This window comes from Pararge aegeria, chromosome 13 (genome assembly GCF_905163445.1).
Source record: "Pararge aegeria chromosome 13, ilParAegt1.1, whole genome shotgun sequence".
Classification (NCBI taxonomy): Eukaryota; Metazoa; Arthropoda; class Insecta; order Lepidoptera; family Nymphalidae; genus Pararge; species Pararge aegeria.
The window spans coordinates 7,439,271-7,450,615 of NC_053192.1; the positions used below are offsets into that span (position 1 = coordinate 7,439,271).

General features: G+C 34.4%; 1 protein-coding gene across 2 annotated transcripts; it reads right to left on the reverse strand.

The window, feature by feature from the left end:
• Positions 1–1,644: 1,644 nt before the first annotated feature.
• LOC120628636 lies at positions 1,645–10,948 on the reverse strand. 2 transcript variants are annotated; one of them, XM_039897168.1, is made up of 8 exons: positions 10,776–10,948; positions 9,045–9,219; positions 7,359–7,448; positions 5,549–5,749; positions 3,576–3,845; positions 3,150–3,492; positions 2,804–3,060; positions 1,645–2,517 (listed from the first exon to the last, which is right to left on the reverse strand). In XM_039897168.1, exons 2-8 carry the CDS (start codon positions 9,192–9,194, stop codon positions 2,185–2,187), a joined length of 1,644 nt encoding a protein of 547 aa, XP_039753102.1. In that variant the 5' UTR covers positions 9,195–9,219; positions 10,776–10,948; the 3' UTR covers positions 1,645–2,184. The 2 variants fall into 2 exon arrangements, with proteins under 2 accessions (XP_039753102.1, XP_039753103.1); XM_039897169.1 differs by lacking the exons at positions 7,359–7,448; positions 9,045–9,219; positions 10,776–10,948 and adding an exon at positions 5,834–5,991.
• Between the last annotated feature and the right edge of the window lie 397 nt (positions 10,949–11,345).

The window sequence follows — 11,345 nt, forward strand, 5'->3', positions numbered from 1 at the left end:
GCCTTTTATGTATGTATGCCTCTCTCATAGATTTACATAAGATTTACATAATATGTATGTATAAAATGTACACCACATGAACAGGGAAAGGTCTCCCTGTTCATGCGGTGTACATTTTATACGTGGTACGTGGTGTAATAATATTTGGGGAGCAGAGATGTTTATTTTAACTGACTTATTTTTAAGCAAAGCCTTCCTTTTTAAATACAAACCTTCATTCTATGTTTTCCGACTATGTTCAATTCTATTTAACACTCCTTGGGGTCAGTAAACGTTAGTTTTACGCAGTGAAAGAACAGTTTACTAAACTCCAAATACCAAAAATCTAATACATTTTTGTACTTTCATTAGAAGCATATGTTTAGACTGAGACACAGTGCACCCCGATTTTGGATAAGGCATGTATTTTGGCGGTATGCGAAAAGGATTTAGGTCATTGGTCATGCTCTGCCATGACAGTCAGTTGTTTGGGGTCAATTTTCGACCATACATCGCTTCGTACGGCCTTGTTTATGCTCGGGGTAAAGGTATGCGAACCTCATTATGCCCATGAGCAATATGATATTAGGAAACATTTGGTTTTTCAGGCATAACCGCAACAGACCAGACGTGATAGATAACTGTGATAATGGGATAAATGTAAGGACGGGATAGCGGGATGAATATAAGTAACGTGTAAGATGGTCCGTGCCCTGGCTCGGAATGCAAACTTTGTCATCGTATTACCAGGTACAATCTTTAAAGTGGATGCAGCTGCGGAATCTGCTCGATAATTAGCGTCGCGTTATTGCAAATACTCTGTAATTAGTAATGACTACGTTATTGGGGCGCTTTGAGACTGGGTCAATGATCTTCGGGCATAAATTTTTCATTAATCTAGTGTCCAAAGAGTTAACGCTTATATTTAATCTTAACTGCAAAGTCTAGCAAACAAAATAACAAAAGCGCCAGTGTAGGGACTGAACTTTATAGTATGGCGTAATTTATAATCTCTTCAATCTTTATACTCCACACCAAACAGTTGTATGGCAATGTACTCTCTACGCTCGTTTCTCGAACATCCTCAGGAGATGTTGACTTTACATTGAATAATTGACTTAACAAAGCATATTCTCCTGCTTTTTGCCGTGTATAGCAGATTAAGCTTAATTTTCATAATATACTTGTTTGTATATTTTTAGAGAATATATTGTACTTACTAGATTTAAAAAAAATGAGATTTGTCGGACTCAAGTGCCCACTAGCAATTTATTTATTTATTTAGTATTTACCAAATAATACAATAAACATAAAAAGGACAGGACGTACTCAAGGACAACTTCTCATTAGAGATTTTAAGGTTTAGTAGTAGTAGAGATTTTTGTGACAGAGTTCGTCCGGGGAAGTACTACCAGCATACTTATTTCTGCCGCTAAGCAGCATTGTCTGCGAATGTGTTTCTTTCATACTCCACCTTACCATCAGGTGGGCTATTTGGTCCATCAATTATTAATTTAAAAAAAAAACTTTCAGAAGCCCTTGACAAGTAGGTACTATATGAGCTATTCACTTCTCCTAATTTGTTGCACAATCTTCATTTATTTTTAATAGTGCACAATATTGCAAAGAAACTACGTTGAAGGAACAAAAAAAAAAACAACAAAATGACACAAAATTATTTATTAAAACATATTATTCGAGAAAGTCAAAAAATAAGAATAAACTTAAACATTTGTCAGAAATAACATAATTTGAAGTCAATGATTTGGTACAAGTCATATAATATAAACGGTAGTCTTTTACTACTCTCTCCGATGCTTTTAAAATGTATTTAATATATTTCCAGTAAAATAAATCACTTATCAAACAAAGCACTATATCTCCTGTCTGATATGTGTTAAATTAGGAACATAATATAAAAAGTCATTTATTTTTTGTGATATGTTAAAAAGTGTACCGAATCATATTATCGTGGATATCAGCAATCCATTGAAACCATTCAAGCACACAGCCGAAACGATTCTGCAATCAAAATACCAGTAGCAACGGTTAATAGAAATGGCCCTTCTATTGGTTGCAAACTCGTGATTATTTCGGTTGACATTTGACGGAACCTCAGTCACGCCAGGTAAGTTTTGGTATTACAATTTCTGAGAAACATGAGTTCCACATGTACTGTAATACCATTCGCTTCTTGTTACGTGTTTAAGGCAGGGGATGGAAGGTTAGTTCAGTCTGTGAGTGGGCGAATAATAAATTCAGCTGTGAGTCCAAACCGACGTTGAAGACTTTCACTAATTTAGCAGCAGCCTGGCCTGGTTCTTTGCGCACGAGTGCTGTTCCTGAAACTTTCATCAGATGAACTTCGGAATCCACTGAACCACCTCCTGTTGTAGCCAGTTTGACGTGGCATGTAACGTCTACTTGAATATATTTCTCCACAGCCTTTCCGCGTTTGCCTGGGACATCAACATATTCTGTTTTCTCCTCAATTTGCGGCAAGTCAGCACGGAATACCATTGCTTCGCCGAGAAGTCCCTGTGAATAAATTATAAGAAATTCATCTCAATAAACATATTTATAACTTATTTGCTTATTTGAAAATTATCCATATATGTATGGCTCTAAGCCAAAAGCGAAATTAGAAATAATTGTCCTTCTGCCAAAGGAAGAAGTATTTAAACTGTTCTACAAGCCGTTTCATAAAGAATATAAATTGTCTTGCATATTGCGCGCTTATCCATCATGAAGTTCTATTAATATCTTGGCACTAACCCAAAAATGATTACAGATTATTAATTATTTATTGTACGGTTATACTTACTCCGTTTCCTGTTATTGTGAATTTCATCTCAGGGTGTACAGCACGCGGCTCCATACCAACACCTTCAGGGTGGGAGTCAGACCAAAAATAGTTTTCAGGGGCATTGAGCGTGTCGGGTTTGAAAGTAATGCGTTTGCCGTAGCCCATTCCAATAGATTGCAATAACAAGCTTCGGCCTTCGAACAGATGGTGTCGGCTGTTGGCTGGTCTCACACGGTAGAAGAATCCAGGTACGATTCGAGGATCAATATACGTTCCTATAATTAAACAAAAATATACAAATTTTATTTACATACCTAAATCGATCAATATTCTACAAAGTGGCTGGTATATTTAAGAAACTTACCTATGACAGGATGTTCGTATCTCTCTAGGCCTACAATGGAATACTGACACGGAATATCTTTAATATCACTTCCATTGACAGTGATTCTCCTTGAGGACGATTTGATGCCAGGCTTGAGTTCATATCCCTTCTTCAGTTGCTTAATACCGATGGCGACATTGGCAACTCTTGTGACCGCTGCATTTCCTCTGCCTTTTTTTAGTATTGCAACTCCAGTTACGGGCACTAATTTAGTTATGTCATCATTTTCATACCATTCAATTTTACACAAGGTATTCACTTTCACCTTCTTCTCAATAGTGCCATCTTCAGAAATTTTCTGTTCTAGCTCAATTTGGTTCTTCTGTAATGATGAAATAATTTAGTTATCAAAAGATAAACTTGTATTTAATGTTATCTTTGTTAACTGCGGATAGCATTCCTTACCTGTTGCTGAACAACCTCCAGTGTTCCTTGAGGTTCATGATTAGCGTCGTAAATAGTGAACTTGTCTCCAATAGCTATTGCTTCAATTTCAAACACAAAACCTTCAGAACGGGAGTCAGACCAAAAGTAGTTAGTATTCTCGTTTAGTGTTGAATCAACGGGCTCAAAGGTAAATCTTCTTGCAAAACCACGCCCAATAGATTGGAGAGTGAGGGCTTTGCCGCCAAACAAATACCTGGGCTTCACTGATAGCGGAGGAGCATCCAAAGCCTGAAATATTTGAAGAATGATTTATACGGTGCTCCGATAGTTAAACTGAATATTCGATATAATATACTGTGGCATTACAAAACTTTTTTTTTATTATATTTATCGAAACAGTATTTTGAGCAGAGTTTATATTAAAATAATATATACTTTTTTTAGTTTTTGTTAACATATTTAGAATTGTCATAAAATTTAATTCCCATATGATAATGAAAAGTTAGATGTATGGAGGATACATTTTAAATATGGTTAATTAAATTATGTAAATTTACTATGGGAACTATGATAATAATGGCATGACGCCCTTATGAATGATACTTATGGTTTACCTATAACATGCTGCTGGCCAGAATGTCAGATCGACCTGTCGGGTCACTGCAAGCGTTCTTGAAGTTTGTTTTGAGAGCGCCTCTCTGGGCGTTGGTCTGAAAAACTGGACGATCCACATACCATCGCCTACATCGGCACACAACCAGTGGCAAATACCCGCAAGTCAACAGTGTTTGTCGTTGATGATATTTTGACTCTGTAAATGTCAGCAACGGACACCGCTACTCACTGTCTAATTCCCCTCTAACCTAATATTATCGAATTAAATTCTTGAACCGTTGAACTCGGCTTGTAATCCAGTCGAATTGAATTTCGAATACTGTGATTCAAATAATTGAAGAACTTAAAAAAAACTTAAAACCACAGCATCTTTTAACATATCAGGGTAAGGTTGCCATTACAATTTGTCACTTAAAAATCGAAAGTAAAATTGAAATAAGTTATTTTATTAAATTGCATTGTCTCTTGCACTTAACCCCTGAACCTAGCAAAATATCACGACAATTTACCTAAACTTTAGATGACAACCTTACTTTTATAGTGCATCAAAACTTGAAAATAGCTAAAAACTAAATTACTAGAAGGTTTGAGAGCACATTTAAATAAAACTATGCGAAGATTTTTGTTTTATTTTATTGAAAGTAGGTCCTTGTCATTTTTTTCTCCTTAATCATTTGAGTAAAAAATATCTAACAAAAATTCTCGCATAGCCTACGAACATTTTCGCAAGATTTTATCGTAAAATAAACTCACCATCCACCGGAATTCTGAAAAGATAAATCTTGCAGAAATCTTCTCATAACTCACGAATCAAATAACTTTAAAATTGGTAAACCACTAAATAAAATAAAGTGTAAGGCGTAAAATATAGGTAACCAAACTAATACACAAAAGTCAAGGGACCTATTTTATTTATTGCACACAATATCATGTTAAAAGATTACTGTTTTGTTTAATTACAGAACTCAATTCAATTGGAATCTTATTAATACGTACATTGCCTCATTCTAACGCCGGTTCATTGAAAAATTTTGCCCCAAACTAATATGGATCTTCGTAGCTTTTCTTTTGTTTCAAAAGTTGATAAGCATCACATTGATGATACACAAGCTGATTGATTTAAACTATCCACGAATCGATGATCAAGCCACATTGAACCAATTAAGTTAAAGAATCGTCGCTGTCCATAACCGGACCAAATATAACTTTGTATAGAATCGATCGAAATGTGGAAGATTGCGTATCTTTTATCAGTTATAGAAAAGAGCAATCATCAACACTTCTTCAAACAATTGTACTGAATGCGACGATTTCTTTAACTTCCAACAAATTGCGATGAACATTTTCAAATATTTTAATCGAATTTCTTATCTCACCTGCATTGGTCTGATTTTATATCTGAAGCCAGTTCTGACTCGAGGATCAATATACACTCCGATGACAGGCATTTGATGAGGAGCTGGTGCTGGAACACGGTATACAGCAGGGACATCTCCAAGGGTGCTAGCATCTAGTAAAACTTCTTTCTCATATGCACTTCCAGTCCAAAAGGGTTTTAATGGGATAGTATGTTGCTCCTGAAAGAGATGAACGTTGTAATTTCTTCTCCATTTTGTCTTTAATATTTCACGTATTGAACAGGAGAATTTTCCTTTTCTGACCTTTATAAACTTAATACGCAAGCACTCGGTACAACTGCAGTCAAATTCATCACACATCAGGGTTTTCATTATTTTAAAGTATTTTTAATGTATTAATAAATATGTAACACAAGTGACCAGACTGCAAGACCCACTCACGAGGAATAAAATATCATCTTAAATATACCTACAGTTACAACTGCGTCTAAACACAACTTGGCAAAGTATAGATATCTCTTACAAACAAAGTTTTCAAAAATCTTGCCAAGAAAATTTGATTCGTACAAGACAATGTTATGACAGTTATGTGTAATACTACCGTGCACATTATACAATGCCTTACATTCGAGTACAAAATTCTATCGCAAGAAGAAATCGCAAACAAAAAAAAAGTCGAAAAAAATTACCAACTTGTATTGAAGTAAAGAGAACTAAAATAAAAGCAGTTGACTGAAATGAAGTTCATCATATTGGCATTGGTACAAATAAAAAGAAACGTGACAGTCGATAATATCTCAAGGACGTATGCCATAAGTACCTTCAACAAAACAGTACAATACAAATCTTTCTTTCAATCTACGATAATAAGCTAAAATGAATTCAATTGTTATGATTTATTCAGAGCCAAAGTCCATCCGAAAGAATGTGAGGACTATTTTAACGCTGGCCCACGTCTTATTTTTTGTTATACTCGTAGTTTACAATACGCCTACACATCTTGCAGGTAGAAAATAGTTTATTTATCTTCCTCCTAAAATCATTCAATTTTAAATTCCTAATTGCCTGGCATCGAACCTGTCCCCTTCCACTGCTAAAACCACACTACTCACCACTGTGCCATAGCCCCTACTTTTCCAGTAATTATATTAAGGTGACAATATCCACATGAAAATAAATAATCACTAATCAGCCTTTTAAAGTCTCACTGTTCGGCAAAGTCTATCTAACAGGATAGAGGGAAATAAAACTTCTGTCACAGCTCCAATGAAAACCACATTGGTGGGATTTGGTTAACTTATTATTATTATTCCACTAAAAGTTAGCCCTTGAATGAAATCTCACCTGGTAGTGAGTGATGATGCAGTCGAAGATGGTATCCCGCATTAGACCAGAGTTCTTTTTTTTTTACTACAAGTAATTATAAATTCCCAAATTGCCAGGGATACAACCTATCACCCCCCACTGCTCAAACCGCACTACTTACCACTGCACTACTTACCACTGCACCACAGCTCCTACTTTCCTAATAATTATATAAATGTGACAATTGCTACATCAAGCTTATACAACAGACGTGTTCTCGCATATAGGTTGTCGGAAATGAAACGCATTCTGTGTATTTCAATATGCGTAATGTACTTTACGCATATTTACTGCTAAATCAGTCCAAATCAAAACTCTACGAATGGATCATCCAAAAACAATAATATCCGTAGTAGCTGTTCATGGCCTTGAACAGAAATAGTCCCAGCTTGTATGGTTTCGTCGAGAGAAAATTGATTGTGAAAATCATTTCGCAACACATGCCTAAATTTCTAATACTTACACGTATTTCCACTTCAGTGAAAGCTTCTTCTCCATCGCTTTCATAATCATTAGGAGTTGAAATAAAGCTTTTAGGTTTACCCTCGGGCTCCTGCAAAAACAATTATCTGTAAATTCTATGCAAGTTTAAAAATAATTCATGATATCTGGATATTTGTACAGAATCGAATCCAAATAAAATAAATTTGAAATACTGCAGCACTATAAAAAAAAATTAGCATACTAATATTCCGGAGGATAATTTAATCATAATTTCCGCAATGGATTGTTGAATTGGTGATGCAAAAAAAATTATGGTTTAAATTGTATACCTATTTATATTATTTGATAATTCATTTGACAACAAAAGTATCTTTTAACAAATTTTTTGTTTTGTTTATTAACTTATTAGAACCGTAAACATATTATGTTAAAGTTTGTAATTAAAACAGCTGTTTAAGTTATGATATAACCTTATAACCTAAAATGTATTTTTGCAATGTGACTCATAACCTTTTAAATAAACTGAAACGAGTTAAGGACTATTTACAATAAATAACGGAGTAAAGATGTAACGAGATGAATCTGAGTTAATCTCGTCTGTAACGTAGATAACGGTTACACACGATAGCAAAAGGAGGCCAGGCTAAACTACGATAAACTCTTCGTTAGACCTTGACTTCAAAAAATCCTGTATATATAGTCTCATGCTTAATACAAAAACTGATTTTTGTTTATAAAAAAAACCCCTCCGAGTTAATGATTAAATGATCTCAAAGATAATTTACAAATTTTGATTCAAATTAAAAATATATATAAGATTACACTTTGTACTGGGTAAATTTGTAGATATCCTGTTTTAAAAAAACATGTTCAATCAAGAAGGCATATATTTGAAGGATATTGGGCGAGGTCAGTAGTTGCGACCTTTGATTCTTTAGTCAACTGGACATAACTGTACAATCAACTAACAACTGATTACTGAAATCGATTTTTTAATACAAAAATATTATAACCTAAAAATGTCTGTCCGTCCGTGTATCCGGGTATTTTCCAAATCGGGGTATCTCGTTGATATTTAAAGTCTTACTGCTGTTAAAGTTGAAAATTTTCTTGAAAGTCAAAATTTGTAGATAAAATAAACCTAATGATATGTTTTCCTAACTAATCGGTTTATAACCACAGCTACCGATTAGGTATTATAGTATGTGATTTATATATCTAATATCATACCCTAATAGTATTTCTTTACTCAAGTAGAATAGAATAAACTACTCTATTGTAGAAAATACAATAAATGGGGAAGTTCTAAGAATAATCTTATCTAGGGTTTTATATATTATTCAACTATAAACAAAGTTTTGAATAATCCCTTATTTCCTACTTAATATTATAAATTTTAATGTAAGTTTGTTTGTTACGCTTTCATGTAAAAACTACTAAACCGATCATCACGAAACTTTGTACACATATTCCTGAAGGTATTAGAAGTAATATAGGATGCTTTTTATCCCGAAATTAAGCTCAGTTCTCATGGGAGAGGGGACGAAAGTGTTTGACGATTTAAACCAGGCTTAGCTATCCTAAATACATAAGGTGCTGCCACATTTATGAGGCACATGTCTTTCGAAAAACAAAAGCGGACGAAGTCGCGGGCAACAGCTAGTAAGAAATATAATCTTCAAGCTAAGAAATTAAGTCATCTTACCTGAGCCGAAGGTAACGTCTCAACCAGTTCTGGTTCAACATCTAGGGCAGTAGAAGTACCAGCAAGACGAGCGCGGGTAAGGTTCCAAAGACGGCGCAGGGCCAATGGGGTCTCCTCTACTTGCAACTCCATTCCTGGGTTTGACATCATTTTGGCAGCCTTACTTTTAGTTTATCTGTTTATAAAGAAAAGATAAAAACTATTAGACCAATAATTATTTATCAGATAATTAAGGTGTCAATGATGCCCAATCCTATTAGATAAAAAATCCATCTACTATTTAATTCTTTTAGATTTAAGATTGTTAGGAAATAAACATGATAATTATAATTGGTGTCTAATCGAGAAAGTTTGCTATTCAAGGGACATAATACGTATTCAAGGTAATTTAAAATGTTGTAAATAAAAATATATATCGGATTTTCCGTTAGGCATTCCTAAAGGGCAGAGGACACACGTCTTAACAACTATCGAAAGAAAGGTGATAAAAAAATATTAAAATTTAGATAACAGAACCGTCAACACACAAATATTTAAAAATCATGGTCAGAAAAAAACAGTTAGGAGAAAGTCCTCGTCAAATAACATAACAAATTACCCCAAATAAAATTCTATAATTTTTTTTTTATAACAAACGCTTACCAAAAGGTGTATAAGTTAAGCATTCTTAATATTGCGGAATACTAATTAGTATATATTTCTTGATTATTTTAAAATAAAATAAACTGGTATTCTATTCGAGAAATATTCTTGCTCAAAAAACTTTGCGTAAACAAATGAGGAAATAAGGTTTGCCGCCTAGATAAGGGGACGGACGGATTTCAAATAATGAACTTTTTAATGAAACAAAATAAATGTGTAAAATAACTGTTTTAGTTTTATTATTACAAATAATGAACACTCCTTGTTATGTGTATTTAAAGAAAGGTTTCATTTATCACCAAACCGAGTTCTTTTTAAATATCAATATCAGATTTCACACGTTAAAGTTGAAACTTTAACAAAAGTGAAGGTTAAAGAAAATAACTTATTTCAATAAAATAATAATACAAGTCCGAAAAGGGTCTCGAATAAATAACAAGGCCCGCGGAGCCCTTTTACATATTATCTCGCAGGCAGGTAAAGATATACTAGAAAAAAGTAAGCAATTGGAATTCCCGTCAACAGTTTGAAAGGATGGCAAGATCCATTGGCAACAACGAAATTCCACTAGCTTAGATACACTGAAAACTAGCAAATGATATAATTGTATCACTTTTAAAATTAAGTCAAATGGAACTGACTTTAGCTTAGCTTAAGCTACAAGTGTACTGGATTATTTAATATAACTGGGAAAAATACAAATATAAGATGGGTTATCTTTTATTTAGTTAATTAAGAAAAGGCTTATTTATCAACAAACACATAATTCATTAATTGATTTTAAAAATATAAATATATTACATTCCCTCTGTTTCTTAACTAATGCCAGTGAATAACGTTTATTTGATAAATATGAGAAAGTATTTCAATCAAGTTCTAACATCTAGTTCAGCGATGACGGTAAAGAGAAAGCGTTGGCTGTTGCATTTGTCGGCCATTTGCTGCGCCTGCCATCTTGTTTCCAGAACATTCTACTTTTAAATTTTCCTGTCAAATTGTATGGAAAATTTAGGTATTTTCTTTCAGAGTTACCATGCCTAGGTACTGTGTTATAAATAAGATTTTCTTATTTAGTTTTTAAATTCTTACCTCGACGAAATAAAATCTCAGATAATTCCTCTCGCTCGTGGAAGAGTGTAAGGTAAATTCAATGGTAATCTGTAATACAAAATGTTTGATCACAACTGCCGACTGCGAACTTCCAACACGGTGAATATGAGCAAACGTTTTAGAGCGCAACTCGAACACGACTGAGGGTTAACGCAACGAATGAGGTATTTTAAACTTGAGTAATCGGTCCTCCCCAGCCACTGCCTGCATAAGAAGAGGATGGTGCTACATGCAAGAACGAGACAGAGTTACGAGCACGCAGGGTCCGCGTGCTCCGCTAGACACTCACACACACAGAGGCACGGTGTTACGCATGCGTTCCAGCTATTGATACGTCTCCGGTCTCAAAACGTCGAGAGACGTCACTGGCCTCCTTTCAGTGCGAAGTTCAGCGGAGGGTGTTTAGTCCAAGCCACTAAACCAGTTCGTACTTTGTTTGCTAATTTACAGGGCACTGATAAAATGTCCTCTCGTGATCAGACAAAGTAATATTCCATGACTTGCTGGTTACGAAGTTATGAATTATTGATTCTTTCTCAAAGCATCAAT

Excerpts from the sequence above, each read along its gene's own strand:
- LOC120628636 (XM_039897168.1), bottom strand. The coding sequence starts at position 9,194 with ATGATGTCAAACCCAGGAATGGAGTTGCAAGTAGAGGAGACCCCATTG. Across the intron at positions 3,493-3,575 it reads TGGAGGTTGTTCAGCAACAG|AAGAACCAAATTGAGCTAGA; the intron begins GTAAGGAATGCT and ends TCATCATTACAG. Across the intron at positions 3,061-3,149 it reads ATACGAACATCCTGTCATAG|GAACGTATATTGATCCTCGA; the intron begins GTAAGTTTCTTA and ends GTTTAATTATAG.